The sequence below is a fragment of the Cataglyphis hispanica genome, chromosome 2, assembly GCF_021464435.1.
Source record: "Cataglyphis hispanica isolate Lineage 1 chromosome 2, ULB_Chis1_1.0, whole genome shotgun sequence".
Classification (NCBI taxonomy): Eukaryota; Metazoa; Arthropoda; class Insecta; order Hymenoptera; family Formicidae; genus Cataglyphis; species Cataglyphis hispanica.
This window is the reverse complement of record NC_065955.1, coordinates 12,701,345-12,721,772: the sequence shown is the minus strand read 5'-3', so window position 1 is coordinate 12,721,772 and position 20,428 is coordinate 12,701,345. Positions and strand designations below refer to the sequence as shown.

Genomic DNA, 20,428 nt, shown 5'->3' with positions numbered 1-20,428 from the left:
AAAGAATTATAATTTATGTGATTGTATGTTTTTTATATTGACATTTGTATACGCATATTGATCTTTTCTTATTTTTATATTATTTTTACATACAAGAAGCAAATATAATTAGCTGTATAATTATATAGTTTAATACATTTTAATTTTATATATCTATTATATATTATATATTTTATGTGTGTGTTATCATTGTTATCACATATATTAATATTTATATATATTTGTGTGTACTTGTGTAATTAACATAAAAGTAATCAGACAGTGATCCTCAGTAAAAGTATAATAATCACGGATTTTGCGAGACAATTATAATACAGCCAGTCAAGGCTTGTATCGCTTTTCAATAAATTTTCGCGGATTTTGTATTTAAAATATAATATAAATAAGCAGAGAAATTGGCGCGTAACAGGCGATTTATCTACGCTGCGAAAGAGGCGAATCATTCATCACTGTTGATTCCGGTTGCAGAGAGCCGCGTAACAGTGCTCAATTTAATGGTTGATGCTTTATTGGATTTCCGTGCAATTGCATTTTTTACTTCGATTCCGCTACTAACGACTACCCTTGTATCGATCTGCTCGATATTGTTCAGCGTATTCCCCTTTTTCCCCTCTTTCTTCCGCTCCCCTCGTTCTCTATTTCCCCTTAATCCCTTCATCGCGCACGTAAAAATGATCCCTCGTGTAATTTGAAAAATGCCCATGTCAGCGTGACGCCTTTTAATCGCAATGTACACCGTTGCAGTCCAGTTGATTGGCGAATATACACCTATCGGCGCGTATTTCGATTGATAGAAGAGCTCGGTACAATTAGAGAAGCAACAAACGAGTGCGTTACAAATGTAAAAAAGTGAAGAAAGTACAGCGCCCGCTATTAATTCGTGGATACTTACAGTAAATTGGAAACATTTTTAATTAAGAAGAAAGAATCGCTAACTCTAAATGTCCAAAATAATTTGTTTAGAAATAATTAGAGATTTAAACGCGTATGAAAAAGGCATAAGTTACTAAATTATATTTTTATCGTAAATTTAATTTTCTGTATATGTTTTCGTTATATTTAATAAAGAGAAAAATTACTATAACAATATAGCTATGGAAATGATATATTGATGATATATTGATATATATATAAAGCAAATATACAGACAAATATACACAAGATTTAATTAATTTCCTAAATTGTCAAATTGTTTTATTCATATATCTGTTTCAATATACAGTATATAGATATATATATAAAATTATGTCAATTTTTTCCCTACAAAATTTATTTAATTATAAAAATAATTAAGAAATTGCTTTTTTTTATTGAGATTTTTATTTATATAACAGAAAAATAAATGAAAAAGTTTAAATAAAATTAGTAATTAAAATCCATACACACACGTACATATATTGAATTAAATTTTTTTTTCTGCTTATAAAGTTTTATCAAGAATAAATAATAAAATTTTTTTGTTCTCTTTGTATTTTTATTTCTTAAAATATTGGAGAAAAATGAAAACTGCTAAACTTTCATATTGATAAAATTTATATAATACATTGATGTGTGTATGTATTATTTAAACGTAAATAAACAATTAAAATGTTACTTTTTATATGTCTTAGCAAATAGCGTTATATGTTCCGCATTTATGTATCAATTGTGTTATTATTTTTTATTATTATATTATTACAATAATTTTATTAATAGATTTATTAGTTAACAATTATTTTATTATTTATATTATATAAATATTCAAATATTTATTATGACAGCTTCAAAATTTTATGAGCAAAAATGTTCAAATAATTTTTACTTAATTAAATGTATGTATAATAAAAAACTTGTAAAATTATTTCATAAATTTGTTTTTTAAATCTCAAGTAAATTTTTATCAATAAGCAAAACTAATAGATTTTATTTTATTTTTAATTATACATTAGCAATCATAATATTAGATACATAATATATATATATACTTTTGTTGGAACAACCTTGATGTTTACTATTTTATTAATTATAAAAATAATATGCCTCGAACAAACTGCGGTCACTGCACTTGTCGAAGCAATATTATTATGCATATATTAAATACATATTATAATATTGTTATAATATTGAATATAGAATTTTATATACGCGTACACAATTAATATAAATATATCTGTGTCCATGCAAATATTAAATTAAACTAGTAAGTATTAAATCAAGTAACAGAGAATGTGTCACTACATACCACCAGGAATAACGTTTCCGGCACCCTTCTCGCCATATCCAAGTTCGGGTGGTATCGTCAACTTTCTCTTTTCACCCACGCACATGTCCAAGAGACCCTGGTCCCAACCTTTGATGACTTGTCCAACACCCAGCTGGAAGGTGAATGGTTGATCCCTGTCCAAGCTACAAGAAAAGAAAAACAATTTCATTTAAACTTACAAGGCATACATATACATATAAAAGTCAACATATATTTTTCCTGCATAGACATATTAATTATAATCTTTTATATCTCAAATAAAATAAAAATTGTAGAAATAATGCTTTCATAGAATAATTGTTCAAAAAAATCTCAGATAAATATTATTTTTATAATAAAATTTTTTACTGTCAATTACAGAAATGTTGGCACACCATATTAAAATCATAAATTAGTAAAATTATACTAGTAAAATAAATTGTGAGTAAATTTACGTATACTTGATGCAATAGAAAATATTTCGCCCGTCTAATCATTTACTTGTGCTTAGCAAATGCAATAAAAAGATTTTACTTTTTAGGCTACTTTATAGAACATATTTAGTCTTCACTTTGAATTACATTGGACCAACTATAGTAAGATCTCTCATTTCAAAGCAAAGAACTCGTCGAAACGAATTTCACGATGACTTATTCACTTCGAAAGTTAAAGGTAACTCGGCGCGAGAAGAGGAGCGACTGTCACAGCGAATTGGAAAATGTGCAGAACAATCGAGTCCCATTTCGTAGTACCGCGAACTTTCGCCAAGAATTTGCCATTGTGCCAGTGCCGAATGCAACTCGCATGACTGCGCTCGATATTTTGTGTTAAGTCGAGAGGCTTAGATCGTTATTAGAGGTGTCAATTTGTCGAGGTCTATAATGAAGAGACAGAGAGAGGAAGAGATGGAAGGAGAGTACACATTCAAGCGATCATTCTTGGGCGAAAATCGACGATTCGCACTGTTGCGTCAGTGGAATATTGCGGAAACAGCAAGGCAAAGTTGACGCTGTGCGAGAAGGACTCTGAGCTTCGTTTAAGATATCTCGAAGTGCACGTCTAAGGACGTCGCCACATCGAGCGCACACACGAGCTGGAAGTAACGCCTGGCAATGTGCTGTTAAATGCAGTCAAGTGAAGAGTTCCGCACGAGTGCTAATGTAAATGTAAAGTAATACAGATATAGAGTAATAATATATTGAGGTTAAAATTATAAAAATATATACAAAATAAAATGACAGTTATGTAAGCTCAAAAATGAAAGAGATGTAGATCAGAATGCAATTAAATAATCTAAATGATTTTATAAGCAATGTCGAGATAGAAAGAGATAAAATTCATATAAAACGTTTCTTATATATTTGTGTCTTCAAATTTGTATACATATAAATATATAAAAGAAAGAAAAAAAAATCTCATTATTTTCCTTATTCATATAAGGAAATAAATATTATTATATCTATAAATTATAAATCTTTTTTTAAGAAATATCTTTTCTGCATAAAAAAATATAAAAATTATACGTAATTATATAAGAAAGAATTCTCTCTCTATACCTAAACATTTTCTTTAATATAATTTTCGCCTGCTTGTACTTGTGGCAAAATGAGCTCGCACAATGTGAAAAAATTATATTCAAAAATATATGTATACGCAGAGAATTTCTCTCATTCGTTTTCTTTACATGCAATATTCTCATTTCAGAATAAACATAAAGAATGGAAGAGAGAGGCATTATATTTTCTAAATAAGTCGTGCACACTGTAACGTAACTCTTTTCTTTTGTTGTTTGTTTCTACCTTCTATAAAAATTCCAGGATAAAATTCAAGAAGAAGAATACTTACATCTTAGATATCTCTCTTTCTCACTAAAATCTATTCATATTTAGCACGAGCACTAATCGTTTCCACCATTTCACACAAAACTGGTTATTACTAACAATATATTCAAAAATGATCTTTTCTATTCAGCTCTGTAATTCTTGAACTCTACTTTGTATAGTTTAATTTAACTTTATCAAGATACATGTTAACTGCCAGTGGGAAAAACTATATTGAGTATCTCGGATGCAATATCAACGGATCGATCATTTCTCCCGCCGTTCTGGAGCACAGATGATATAGTCAATTTTCAGCGTTATTGGTTTTCGGCTATCTTGCTACGAAGGCAAGTCTCTTCGCCATGAAAGCAGATTACTTTTTCAGTGAAGCGCCATATTAATATATATAATCCCTGCAATCTTTTTTATAACGCATACCTATTACAATTTATTAATCATTAATTTCTGAATATTTCATAATTTACGATAGCAGATTTAAAGTTAATTAAGTCATGGCTGTAATGGCTTAAATTTATGCGAAAAGTAACCTGCTCAACTTTTCATTTTGCGATGTAATCTGATCAATATATCTTGTTATTTGACACAGACATTTTTTCACATCTGCTTTACACTAATGCAATGTAAACAAACTTTATTTTTGTTTATTTTATAACAAAAAAAAGCATTAAAACTTTAAAATCGCATATCTGGGAAATTATTGGTCAAAAATTTTTTTTACTATTTTCTCCGTGTTCCTCGTCAAAAATGCCTTCAGAAACGACCTTTTAAATAGGAGGCTGTAGTTATCGTAATCGTGCCATATTACTATTCGTACGCTGTTAATGCAGTCTCTTGTGTATCATTCTATTAATATTAGCGCCAAATTATTCATACAAATTATTATATCGTCCTACTGACAATGAGTATAGAGCACAAATATCTTTACGAAACATAATTATTTGTTTCAATGTCTTTTATCCGACAAATTGTTAATATACGATGTATCGATAAAGCGTTTAAATTGCACAGAACTGAAAATCGAACATTACTCTCAGTCAGGCAGAAATATTGCTTATTTAACTGTTTCAAGGTAGTTTTCATTTTCCAAGCGATTAAATTGAATGTTTCGTATATTGGCTATATATGAATAAAACCATTTAAAAACGCATTTGATAAAAATATAAATGTTATTCTTCAGCAAATAAAGTTTAAAATAGCTGTCAACTTTTTTTATAAAATTTACCTTAACAAAAAATAAATTTTATATTATTTCATTATATTGTATTATTAAAATTTAATTCGAATATATTTTTATTTGATAAGAATGATCTAGTAATTCACCTGTAAAATATTTATTAATAGAATAAATCTAATAAATTCAATTAAATTCAGGGTTGTCAGAAATAAATTTTCAGAATTGTTTAAGATTCTCTCTCTACAATTATTCAAAATACCGAAGAAAATTATATGTTCAGGAGAATATTATAAGCGAGAAGATTATCTTGCGTGTGTGTAAAGATAGTCTTCAAGACTCCAATATCAAGTGTCCATTTACTTAGTTACTTTATTGTAATAAGCATCACGCGCTGTTGTGCACTTGTTTATTATTTCATTAATTATTTTATTAATAGGAGCGTTATGATGCCATTCATGTCTCTTAACTTATATCTCAAAGATTCCATAATCACGAGTAATCTAATATTGCGCCAAGCGATCGTATTATATTTTAACATAGATACGAGTCGGCTCATATTCCCGACGATGGTGGATTAGCAATATGACGATTTTTACATTTTATAGAGTAATTTGTGTATCGACGAAATGCATTCCGACAGCTTCGATGGAGGTAAGATCCATTGGATCGTAAAGCTTCGAGATATATTACGCTTTATAATATTGACATATTTAGTTTGCTTGTGTATATAAATTATATAAAAATAATAGTTTAATATTATAATATAAAAGCTGTATAGAATGTGTGTTTTAATAGCTATATGTTTTAATAGCTGATCTTTGTTCTTGACTTTATTAATAACAAATAATTACAATTTAATATGTATAATTTTTATAAACGTTTATGTATTATGTGCAATATGAATAAATTTTTTTCAAAGGTTTAGTATTTTGATTATCATTGATGTGTGTTTATTAATTTTAAAATAATTATATATATATATATATATATATATATATATATATATATAACAATAGTATCTTTATAGAGAAAAAAGTATATTATGTAATATAATTTATTAAAAAATTTAAGATTTATATAAAAATACTATGAAATGTGCAAAACATTTTATACACCCATTATAATATATAACTATGAAAAGCAACAATAAAAAAAAAACTACAATTCAATTAATATCTTGTTATGCTAATAAGCATATATATTTTTCTATTTGTTTATTTTTGCATTTAAAAAATGTCCATTGAGAGATATTTAAATATTTTGACAAAAAAATATATATTATTACATCATTTTTCAACTACTGTAAATATTTGATTCAAAAGATTTATGTCGAAAAGTGCACGATTCCGAATTGAATCCAATTCATTTGTGGAACAGATCTTTCTTTTCTTGTGTGTAACCCGGTATTTCATCTTCAGGTTTTTAGGTATGCCGCCCGTCAAGAGCCCAACAAGTAGTTAAATAGACACTATGGGCGGCACATTGGTGTGCCAAGGGAATTACGAATTACACGGGGTTCAAATTACATCAGAGGCAAGGACTGGGATAAGGAAACCGAAAAAAGGCCGGGCACGTCCGAGTTCCGGACGTACAGCGAATAGACATCGTCGTGAAATGTCACAAGCGAGGAATAACACTCGAACATGAGAAAGAGAAACAACGGAAACAGGATGGAACGAGAAACAAGAGGCTAGGGGAAGAGAAGGCGAAACAATTGCTCTGAGACTTCTGGCCACTAAAAAATTCCAAAGGACCGAATCTCGTTGTCATCTTTTTCCCAACGTCCTCGTGCACGCTTCGTGAGCTTTTCCTGTGCATATATATATGTATATCGTGGTGAGATACTTAAATATTCAAATAGCTCCTTTCCGAGAGCCGCGCTTGTGTATATACGTTAATAGGTATAACGAGAAATAAATATACAAGATATATCAAGAAGTTAATATCAGACGATTTAAATAACTTGAAAGAAAAAATATAGAGATATAAGAAAGAAAGATGAAGCAATGGCGATAGGAATGGAAACAGAATTTTTTTTAAGATACGAAAAAAGAAAAGGAAAAAAACAAGGGTGCGAAAAACTAGTTAACTCTCCTTCGTGATGGTATTTGCATATACTCGTAATGGGGTGAGATACTCTTTAAAAACATAAATCGTGCTATACACGGGGATTCCAACGAAAGATAAAAGAGGAACGATAGAGAGATAAACAGGAGGCGAAAAAAAAGAGAAAGAAAGATGGAGGGTAGAGTGGGTAGATTACACCACCCGAAAAGAGAGAGACCCAGAAATAATGTATAGACTATGAGGGACAAGACTAACTAGAAAAAAAGGTGGAGGGGAAAAGAAGCCGGCGGAAAGAATCGCTATCAAAGAATATCGCCCCTTGCGCCGCGAGGGCTCTCGTTAACATATCAAAGAGCCGCGGCGATATTTAAATTTATTCCTCTCTAGTAGCGCGCGTAGCACCTTTGCGAGCTTTTACATCGAGACCGCGTTGTGCGAGCACCACCGTGGACGTGTACTCGCGGAAAACGGATGGAGACGGAAAGTCCTCTCTTTGAGCTTTTTATAAAGATCCGCTCTCGTAGTCGGACGAAAAAGCTCGTTTCTTTCTCTGGAATCCATTCTTATCCCTGTTTCCGCGATCGCAGAACGTTTTCCATCGACACGCGGTTTCCCCACTCTGTCCATCAATAAAGTAAATATAAAGAAAGTTTATTTTTTTTTTTTAAGACAATAGCAGGACTCCCGACTGTTTTCTAAAATATAATTTCTTTCAAGGATGTTTGCGCCCGCTTATTGTATTGCGGTATTCTTTACCAACGTATTGTGTATGTATTAATATAATATATGTACAACTAAATATTATGTAAATATAATAAAAATTATATTTTTTTAATTTTTAACAATAAATATTCTAGTAATTAAGATTAGATAATTAAGAAAGCAAAGAAAAATAACGCTAAAAAACAATATTATTTATTTTTGGTCTTCTATTAAAAAAAAAAAAATATGATAATAATAATAAATAATAAAATAGTAAAAAGTATTTAGATTATTCTTCGTGTACGTTCAAATAAGATGCTCTGAAAAGGGGACGCAACACAAAATATTACAAAGCATCACAAATAACTCATGCATGAAATATTACGTGTAATATCTCATTTACAAGCCCTTGTGTTTTAGTTACATCACTTTTAACGACCACTCTTGCCTGAAGTGTCGCGTGAAGAAAGGAACAACAACGTAAGAATTTATTACACCATTAAGTGTCGACACTGGCTGGCTCTCGGCCTGATATTCGGAAGTGCTTCTGCGAAACACCGTTGTAGGTTTTCGTTTACATCGTAAGAGAATTTACAAAATATGTTTTTTTACGCGTATTAAAATCAAGTTATATCTATTCAAAAAGAAGTTCGTCAAATAGCCGTGTAATATAAAAATTGTTGAAGTATTTATTTGTATATCTTATAAATAATATACTTAATAAATTAGGATATCTTTGTATAAAGTAATTTTTTTGCATCTATTGCCGTTGAATAATCGCTTCAAACTGATAATATTGACTTTGTTGAGAGACATAAAAAATCAAATTACTTAATTCCATTCAAAATATACATATGCATCTCGCATACTAATCATGTTTAAATATCTGCAAAATTTCATTCCACGTCAAATTGCGTTTGAAATGTCCTGTATAATTTTAATACATAATTTTAAATCTCCTGAAACAATGAGTATCTCGTCCGAGACATTTATTATGACAATAATTGTCATTGTATTCGAAAACTTAAAAGCCGGAAAGCTTAAGTCACTGATTTATCCGTCCTTCTCCTTAGTTCCTGATTGCTCGCGTAATGCGAGGGAATATCGCATAAACAGCCTGATAAAAAGCGTCGCCACCGCGGCGCAGCGTTAAATGCAGATTAGCCTCCCCGCCACCCCTTCCTCGCCCCTCCCTCTTCCTCCTGCTCATGGGCGTATAATGCGCGAAAAAGTGAAAACGTTGCCTCGGGATCGCGGCCCCATCAAGGGCTCGTGGGATAAGTAAGAAGGGCTATTTTTCAGTGGCGGCGCTTTATCCGGAACACGGCGACACCGTGTAATACCGTGGCGCGACGGCTTATATGCATTCATAAGATATTCATAAGATCTCTCCCCGCGCTTCAATTCTCGCGGGCGACAAAAGGGCGGCTCGACGGGCCATCCTGGCCCTCGTATAAAAGATCAGTAGTTGCACGATAGATATGATACCGCCCCTCTGAGCGCTTTCTCTACGACCTGATCGCGTTTTCTCAAAACGAGTCGAAGTTTTCGCGAACTGCGACGTCTCCGGAAATTACTATGGACTTTCGTACAGATTGAAAAAGTTTTTCCGAAAAGTGTTTCGATTGTTAAGTTAAAACGCGTTGTCGCTCGCCTTTTCCCACACGGCGTCTCGGCATATCGAGAAAACCGTCTCTCGTTGGAACTTTTATCGCGACCTGTCTCTTTATTTTCGCCACTTGCGGGAACGCAAAAGAGTAAAATTACATCAAATCGAGTAATATCTTCTTTGTAAGCAACGCGATAGAGCATTATTAAGATTATAATTAAGATTATTATCAATCAATAGATTGGAAAATCTTTTTTCTTTTTTCATGGAAATATTATTTTTGAACAAAAACAATGGATGATCTCCGACTTCTCGCTGCGCGATTTCCTGGCTGGTTTATTTTCCTCGTCTTCATTAAGAAGTGTCTTTGGAACTGTCATACGACAACGGCATCCCTCGAGACAGCGTGAAATTGTCCTAGTGGTCGGGGCGTCTTGTCGCAAAGTTTTCTTTCTCAACATTATTATCACACCTGCGCATAGTATTTCATATAATATAAAAGCATAATGCGTTAAGATTTGTGGCATTATTCGTAGTTAATCTTCTTATTATGCCATTATGCTTTCAGCTTTTCCTCCGCTTTATCCTTTTTAATAGCTTATAAAACGAGACAAAAATTCTGCAAAAACTTAAGCTTTTTTATAGCCTAGAGTAACTATAAAGTAATAAAGTTAGGTAATTTTGTTTTTCTCTTACAAAGTAAATTTTTAAAGTTATATACTTGTTATATATGTCATTATAATTTATTTTAAGGCAAATTGACTGTTTTGCAATATTCATTTTGAATCTACGAGACTTAATATTTTAATCGTTTCATTAAATGCAATTCATTAAATGTAATTATTTCGTAACTTTTTTAATTTTTTTAATAAATATAAAATACTTATGTAAACTGTTTTTATGAAATATGATAAACATAAATTACTTTATATTCAATACTTTTGACAAAGTCTCAAAATTAATACATTAACACTAAAAAAAAATGAAATAAAAATATATAAAAAAATATAATAAAAAATATCAACTCTCGAAAAGATTAACTCTTCTTAGATAAAAGTCTAAGCTTCGTTGATCATTAAATGCAATCTTTAAGGCGAGCTCTGGATGGTTTCTTGACAGGTTAAATAGAGAGCATATCTTCTTAACACTCCAACCGTTGCGTCTATAAGGCAGCGACATCGTGCTTCGCTGTAAATTCCGCGTGTTCGCTCGATGGGGTGGCTTAATGCAAATTTAGGTAGGTTGCTGGCGCGCGCATGCGGCTTTCAAGTCCCGTAGACTCAGGCTAATTAATTTATAGACTGCGCCCTTATCTGTTGCTGGCGCCTACTATACAGCCACTACTGTCGGGGTAGTGGTCGGCACCGAGTTGCGCCCTAAGTGCGCCAACAGGGAACCCAGTTACCGTAGATCCGTGGCGATAACGTGTTCTTCCTTCTTCGCCTAAGCCGAAATCTCCTACCAGACTTCGACCGAAAGTTAGACGAGAAGGGAATCACCTCGCGCGCCTGGGAATCGCAAATGACTTTCGTGCGGTCCAGCCCGAGCAGCAAATTCTCACTTGAGATTAAAGATAGTATTTTATCGAGAGAGATGATTGGTCCATTAATGTTTGATGCTAGAAACTTTACGCTCGAAGATCGAGGAATGCTTTTTTTCAAATATATGTATTGTGTGTGCTCTAAATAAAATGTGTATATATATATATTTTTTTTTTTTTCAATAAGACATATATAAACACTCTCGTACTCTAAAAAAAACAAACATTTGCTATACTATTATTATTTAATATATCTTGTTGAGAGCATACCAGAGTAATCAGAACTAAATTTTAAACGTTAAAAAGAGCAAAAAAAAAATGATTTTTTCTATTCATCTGTTATATTAATTTATCAATTTAGAAAGTGCCAACTGCATCAAAACATCAATAACAAACCGTAAAAAATCATGCAAATCAATTAATTTTTTTAAATAAAACAATTATGATATACAAAATAATAAATATTCGTTTATTGATAAAAGATTTTTTATTGATAAACGAAATTGCATCCTCTCTATGTATGTATCAAAAAAAATTTCGTACATTTTATGCCGCAACTCTCGATCGTTGATTACAAAAAAAAAAAAATAAATAAATAAAAAAATAAAAATTATTTGGCGATTCTATATGCATCGGTGCGTCATCGTGCACCAATGCTGACACTGTCGTCGACGATGTCGGTGTCGCGAAGCGTATGTGCTAGAGCTCGTTAGATCACTCGAGCACCCTGTGAACGCTGTTAATTGCATCGCGCCGGTGCACGCACCGATTTAGTTTATCGCTCGGCTTGCCGGCGCAGCCAGAGTCGAGTATGAGAAGGGCGAGAGGCGACGAGAGACGACACAGTACACGCGTATCAACTTTGTACGAGTGTGTGACAGGCTGTGTATACAGGGGATAGGGGACCAATCGAATTTTCCCGGGGAATCCTTGTGGTAGAATAGAATTGTAGATAAACTGAGTATTCAAGCTGGTGGCCACACGAAAGCTTTTATACGAATGCATTATGGTTGGCGGCGAAAAAGTCGGCAGATGGCCACTGATGGAAATTGGCTTTTTAATTGGCAATGTGTAGCCTGGATGTTTTTCATTGAATTTAGTCTATCTCGCTGATCTGTAGAAGGGGAGAAATCGATGGATAGAAATTAAATGTGAAAAATGTTTCCACGATTAAAAAATAAGCATCTCTCTCACAACAAAATGTTCCTTAATCAGTGATAAAATTCACTTAAATATATGCAGAATACAAATTAAATTATTGCTTGTTATAGGAATGCTTTTTAATTTACAAAAAAGCACGATTTAATCAAAATATATAAAACTGTAATTTATATACAATTTATAATGCCTACACGATTTCAGTGATCGCGAATGAATTTACGAAATAAATTATTTAGCGATATTTATTACGTCACAATACATATGTTCTTGTGACAGTTGTAAACACAAACGTAAATTAAGATTGGCATAAGTCGATTCGAGTGTCCGTGGGTGATCGTGGTCTCGAAAATAGAGTGCAGATAGGTCGTGGCGTTGCGGTAGAGATAACAGCAGATAGCATTGCATATTTCATGTTGCACTATACGTAACGCGATGCAGACCCCGCATGGGAAATCCTAACGCGACCGTGTGTCCGAGTTCCGCATCGTGTAAACTAGAGTAAAGCTCATCCATGGAAAACGGTGTCATGGAACCGAGACAAATTCATCTCGCAGCATGTTGATCCATTTTCCCTCTCCCGTGTTGATTCATTTTCTTCCGCGTCAGGATGACGAGGTATAATCCTGTTATACTAATCGTTTAATCCATTTTCATCTAACTGCCGCAACTTATTAAAAGCGTCAGATTTAAACGACGTCTTGTTATAATGCTCTAAACCAATTAAATTTTTAAATAAATTTGTCACAAATCATGTTGCTCAATCAAAATTAATAAAATGTAATATTAATTTTGTCATTGTTTATTCATACAATATATTTAATCAGGAATTAATAAAGATTTTAATTTTACTTAAATAATTAATAAAGATCCTAAGTAAAATTAAAATTTTAAAACATCAAATTTCACTTACACGTTAGCTAAAAAGTGCAAGCTTTTCAAAAGTTAAAATAAATTTAGCAAACTATAATTTAATATTGAAGATTAATAGATTTCAATCTTGCCTGTTACCCGCAAAATCGTTGAAATCGCGGTCACGGAACTGCAAGATTCATAGTTGTTAAATCGACTGGAATAATTCTATAACTCTACGTATTTTTCCTTCAAGTGTGCTTTTTTATTTTTTCATCAATCTAATTGCTGTTTTTAGACAAAATTTTCGCAGGAAGAAAAGAGGAAGGTAGTTGAAAAAAAAATTCTATTTTGCATAGTACGACATCAAGATGTGAAAAGTGATTCTTGAATATAATTTTTTATTTCTTATTGCTCGCATCGTCGAGAGTTTTATATTAAACGTTCAGAAGGTTTGAAATTTATGTCTCATGATATACTGAAGTTTAATCCAAATAAATATGATTTTAGCGTATGGATAATATTATATAGTTGAAGATTTCTCGTAAGCCAACCAAAGCCTGAGTTCTAACGAGATCTTGCTGAAAACAGGAAGGCGCAATCCCATTTCATGGAATCGGAAACATCATCCAAGCAGACATATCCAGACATAGCAGCATCATATCGGCGTTAGGCAAGGGAGGAGGAAGGTAATGGATTTCTGAAAACTTTATCTCTTTAGGGATAAGGAAGGAGGCGGACTTTGTGTCCGCCAGGGAATATGAAGTTTCGAATCACGGAATTAGCGGGTCTCTAATAGGTCTCACTGAAAGGCTCGCATAAGACTACCGAAAGTTTTCTGTTCTAATGGACAAAAGAAGTTTTCTCCCTTACTTGGCCGAACAACCAAGACTTAAGAAGAACTCGGGAAAAGGCTGTTGGTAAAACCGACCAAAAGTTTTTACGCATATTGCGAGTCACAAGTTAAGACAGGAGGAAAATTTGCAAATGTTATGTATGATAAAACAGGGTATGTAAAATACATTGTTTCTATTATTTATTAAGGCATAACTCAAGACTCTTCTTAACTTTCGTATCTTTATTTAAAAAAAAAAAAAAATTATAATTAAAAATATTGCTTGAACTGTTTTATATTCTTTATATCGCTTGTTACATAATAAATAATTAGCACATAAAATTCTCAGAAAAAAATTTTAAAATTATACATATGATAAAAAAAAAGATTACTCTTCCAAATATTGCATTAAACGCAATAATCTTTTTAACTTTTTATTGCTGTCACAAAAATTTTGCCAACAATGCAGAAAATTCAGAATATTTGTCGTTTATAACTAAATATGCGTTGTGTATATGTGATATACAGAGAGTATATCACTCTTATTCGTAAAATATGATAGGATAAAGCAGGAAAAATAGATGAAAAATTGTCGATGAAAAATGCACGCGTAGCTGTCTATTAAAAAAAAAAGGAAAAAAAAAAGACAGGTTACATGGGTCACTGTGAAACGAGAAAAATGTCTGCATGGATGACAATGGCAGCGATTGTTTGGTCGATGAAAAATCGACTAGATTGTTATTTCACAACGTCGCGGAAGGTATTTTACTAGATAGTAAACGGGTCAAGTCTATTCTATATCCAACGACTGCTAGTGACAGGCTAATTACTGAAAGCATGAGTATTTTTATTGATACAGCCACAGGCACTGTAGCTGACACATCCGGGTATAAAAGCGGAAAATTAATTTGTACACAATGACGCGCGCGTTGTGTATTGGTGTAAGCTCGCCTGCATATGTTTCGTAACTGTGTTTTATTGTTACTCTTTCGCTTTCGATTATGTTCAATAAAATTTAATTTATCAGAATTCTTTGAATAATTTAAATTGATTTAGAAAAACTGAAATAGTATTTTCATTAACGAACAGATATTTAATTAAAAGTGATTTTATATGCTATTTAAATGCAATTGATATATTTCCAATAAAATTTGAAATTATTTGTTTAAATCATTTTTTATAACTATTTGCAATAAAATTGACAAGAGCCATGCATAAGAACATATATGCTTGAATATATTGAAAATTTCATATTTAATATCCAAAAGATTTAAGAAAAATAATCTGTTGTTTTATCTTTTTCTTATATATAATTGTTTCAGAAATAGAGAATATAGATTACAATTTTTAGAAACATATCACTTCTATATTGTATACATATTAACTCTGTGAATTCAAACATTTTATAAGAGAAAAAAATATTTTTTATAAAATGATAACTTTTTATGGAAGAATATTTTATAAAAATTGACAATGAGCATTTGATAACAAAATAAATTTACAAAGCGTTTACAATATATGTATATATATATATATATATATATATATATATATAATAAACAAAATTTATTACGCAAAAAAATATTGATTTCATGAAATTGATTCTAACATTTATTAACATTTTTTAGTGCTAGATCGAATATTTAATATGTAGGAATTAGCAAACTTAAAAAAGAATATCAAAATATCACGTTTTGCCACACTGACTGCTGAATTTGTACAAATTTCCATAGTGCCGGGTGTATTTTTTTTTTTAACTTTCACGATCGTCAACCGAACATCGGACTAGTATAGTCCCGGCGATTTTTCGCTGCGTAACAATATAGCGGTGCAATTTTACGAAGCTAACGGAGCGACGCAATTTCAACATTCGCTGGCCATCATGATTTTCTCTTTCTCGCCACATTTCATCATTAAATTTATATTTGCTCGGATTGACCGGGGCGAGGCACGAACGGACGTTAAACGATTGTCGTTTTCGCGAATAAAATGGGAGGAGGGGGAAAGGGAATCAGTTTGCCTTGCGCGGTGGACATTACCGCCTCGCTCGTTCGAAAGCCGCAATGCGGCCACGTAAAACCGCAGAGATTCACATCGTATAGCCCCACTTGTCTTTACTATATCTTGCAAAAGTGCTGCTTTTTTCCGCTTGACACACACATGTCATCTATTAAAGGTCATGTATTAAAGATATTTCAGGTAATCATTACTATCAGTAAATCTGCATTATTTTCAGCCAAGCAAGTTGCAATGTAAAATATATTGAATTGTAAAAAAAGAAGATTAAAATAATGTAAATGTTATAATTAAAATATTAAAATATTAAAATATTATAAATAAAATTATATAAAAATTATAAATAAAATTATTAAAATATTATAAAATAATAAATGTTAATATATATATATATATATATATATATATATATATATATATGTGTGTGTGTGTGTGTGTGTGTGTGTGTGTGTGTGTGTGTGTGTGTGTGTGTGTGTGTATATATTTATACATAGCAAATATATTATATTAATAAACTAAAAATAATGCCTCGTGTTAATCGTGTTCTTTCTATTGCTTGAATTACTTTCTGCTTTACATCGCGTAAAAAATTTATTATAAAATTCTGGATTTTATTAAATCGCGAATAATATGTTTTTTGGATAACAAATTATCTTGAATTGTGACTTTCAGAGGAAGCATATCAATGATCTTATGTATACACATAAATATGCAATTAAAAAAACACAATTTGCTTGAAACTCGCCATGAATACAATAGAGTAAGCACAGAATTTTTAGTCTGTTGATAACTTTACCGAATAAAACTGCAGAGATTTGCATTATGTGGCTCTGGCATTTGCATATTATTATCTTCCGGTAAAAATCTAGTTTTTTATATAATGCATTTGCGGCTTGTAGAAGTTAATGAATTTCTTTAAAATTCTTAAATTCCTTTTAACTAACATAATAAATTGATAAAATATTAATAAGAAAAAAATTATTATAAAAATCGTTTTACTTATTCAAAGTGTGGATTATAAAGATTAAATAAATTATTTGATTTATTAAATAAATAATATAATTTTAAAATAATCAAATAAAATTCTATTCTTATTGTTATATTGATATATTGATATATTGATTATATTGATATATTTTTGATAATTTAATAATAAATAATAAACTTTTCTAATAAATCCTTGCTTGTAAAAAAAGTCTTACAGCTTAATAAAATTTATATCGCAGAATATTGGTGTACCCTTTAGTAAAATAAATTATTGTAGACTGTATAAATCGTCAGCTTTTATATTTTTCACGGTTATGAAAGCTACCATCAAACCCTATCGGATTTCCTTTCGTACGGTGCACCGTACAGCCGCATTCATTACAAAGTACACCGTTCCGAGATGCCGTTGCGAAAAAAGCGGATGAAAAAAAAAAGCCCCGGTATCGTTGGCCAGTACCTGTTTTTAACACTAGCACGTAAAGTTTCCATTAGATGCATTATTATTACCTGTTCGACAAAAGTCCGCGTTTCCCATTTTTCCAGCTCGTGGTATCCACGACTCGCGTCGGCAGACGCTGCTATTTATAATCCGGAAAACGACGCCGTTACGCTCCCGTGCGCCCAATGAAAAGTGAAATTTATGCGTCATATACGTCGAATACTCCATGACTTGTAATAACGTAGCGTATGTAAAAAAAAGTTTTGTTTTACCCTTATCCTGTCAACTTTTATTTACATAGGATAGCAATCATAAAAAATAATTCGATTAAAATTCCTCGATAAAATTGTCGATAAGATATCGTAACATATTGTAAATTATCAATTTTGATAAATTACATTAATAACTTTGTGGCTTGTTTAAAAAAATTTATTATTGATATTTTAAGACATAGCTTAACTATAATTATGTCTAACTATGAATAAATGTAGCTTTTTATAAACTTTTATCTTTACTATCTTTACTATAAAATTATTTAGTGTATATAAAAGAAAAAAATATGTAATTAAATAAATTATAAATATATATAATTAAATATATTTAAAAAAATGTATAATTTAAAAAAAATATATTTATATGGAAATGTGACATATGAAGTATAAAATATATAATAGACAAAAAATAAAATATAGATATGATAAAGACACAATTTTTTATATTCCAATTTTGTTATACAACAAAAAAGCTTATTATTATTAATTGGATTTAATTTTGTGTGCGTATCAAAGATATTATTTCTGTAATATGACTGATATTTCTCCATGATTTTTCACATACGTACGTCTGAAACAATAGTGGGACATAATTTAAAATGGAAAAATGATATTCCACAGACACCGTAAGTCAACGTAAACCACGGAAAACATGGGACGTAATTTCGTGCGGTAAATCTGCAACGCTCGTAAATCGCTTTATGGAAACTACACCCATCTGCGCACGAGATCTCCACATCCTTAAAGACGCTCTGATATAAATGGTCATGCAATGCAGTCGATTCCCTGCTGTGCTATGCAGTTATAATGGTTTCATCGGGATTGCCCTTAAATATGAATAGAATAAAAGAATAGATTTTTTATAAAATATATAAAATAATAAATTTATAACCCGTATTTTTTTTAATAAACAAAAGTTATATATGTATATAAAATATATTTGTAAAATGCATTCAAATAAGTTCTTTTTTTTACTATAGATTGTGTGTGGAGAAAGGTTGAAGAGTGTGAATTAATTCGATTACATGTTATTAATCTTCATATAATCAGCAATAAATTAATACAATTACAAGATAAAATGACAATAAGAGAGATCAAATTACATAATTCTATTCTACACAATTTTATCCATTCATCTTCTAATAAAAAAAAAAATTCTCTTTTTAAAACGAGTTAGAAATCAAAGAAAATTAATTCGGTAATAAGTTTGTGGGAATCGGGTTAATGAAATAATAATAATAATCGTTCCGTGGGGAACCGCGACTAATTGAAAGATACGCGTGCGCGGAATAAGCTGAGAAAAAAATTTATCCTACAAGATGAACAAGACGCGGCCCTTGCGTCGCTCGTGGAACGGTGCAGCTGATGCATATGAAATTTCCATATTTGAGCTCGGCGAAAAGTGGCATTGCTTCGTTCTCAAAGGAGTGAAACGAGCGATAGCGAAACATTTGCAATTCCCGAGGATATTCGCGAGGAATATCCTGCGGAACAGGCGACGGGCGTGACGCAACCCTATGAAATCCCAGTGTCTCGCTCGCGGATGTAAAATGCTGCGCAGCTGCATCTACTGCATTCGCGATTGTAATAATCATAAAAAACTGACTTTTATTGATATTTTCTCTGTCTGTCTGTTTTCCTTTTTTCGTACATACATGCATTGGAGAACGATTAATTGTGCATATTATGTCTAGTACATCTTTCGGCTTTATATCATCGCAGCTTTATAATAAATTTTATAATAAACTGTGACTTTCTTGAGATTAATAGCTTAAACAAATAAAATATTTTTTTTATTATTTCATTAAAATATATATTTAAAAAAATTTAACGGCATAAATAGTATAATAATAAAGTTATTTTTGAATTACTAAAGGCGCAATTCTCTGGGACAATTAATTAATAATATGTGAGTGTGTGCGTGTGTTGAATTTTTTTATCACCCAAAATAGATTTTAAAAACATTAGCACTTGGTTGTTATTTTCTTATATCAACATTTATTTAAGTAAAAACTAATAATGAATCGCGCTTTATTAAGTGGACTTTCCATGTGTGAAGTAATGCGTGATTAAGCTTTTCGCAAATGAATCGAAATTAGTATTACGCACGCAGAACATATAATGATTTGCATATATTATCTCGGACTATTAGACATTAAAATATCATCCATAGTTATCTTCATGGAAGTTCAAGTACTTAGGTCTAGAGCCTCATTATATGGTAACCGTATCTTCGTCTGTTGAAACGAGAAGTATGTTATCCGAGAGTTTGCAAGGATCATTAATTAAGAACACGGTAATAAGGGATATTAAGATTTCATATGTCCCTTGGGATGCTAACGGGTTTTGAGAAATGATTCTTAAATTTCTGGTCGGCTTTCTATGATACTTAATTATTTATTATATTTTTTTGCACAAAGACAAACAGAGATATCAAAAAATTGTCACTCATGTAAAAATTAGTAAGCGCTACAACTAATTATTTTCTAGTTTACCATAATAATTAGAATTATGTATGCATTGACATATATGTATATATTCTACATTAAAAATATATATTTATATATTTCAATAGGAAACATAAAATTTAAATAATTAATATAGCAGTATTATAAAATGTTTTTTCTTTCTTTTTTAATTTTTATATTACATTATTATCAAGTAATATAAAATTAAAAACAATATATATATATATATATATATATATATATATAT

General features: G+C 31.0%; 1 protein-coding gene across 2 annotated transcripts in view; it reads right to left on the bottom strand.

The window, feature by feature from the left end:
- Nucleotides 1–20,428, bottom strand: part of LOC126858932 (FK506-binding protein 2) — a 60,545-nt gene that overhangs the window by 4,922 nt on the left and 35,195 nt on the right. For both annotated transcript variants that reach the window (XM_050609668.1, XM_050609669.1), the window contains exon 2: nucleotides 2,222–2,385. In XM_050609668.1, coding sequence (XP_050465625.1) covers nucleotides 2,222–2,385 — 164 coding nt within the window. The remainder of the gene's footprint in view (nucleotides 1–2,221; nucleotides 2,386–20,428) is intronic.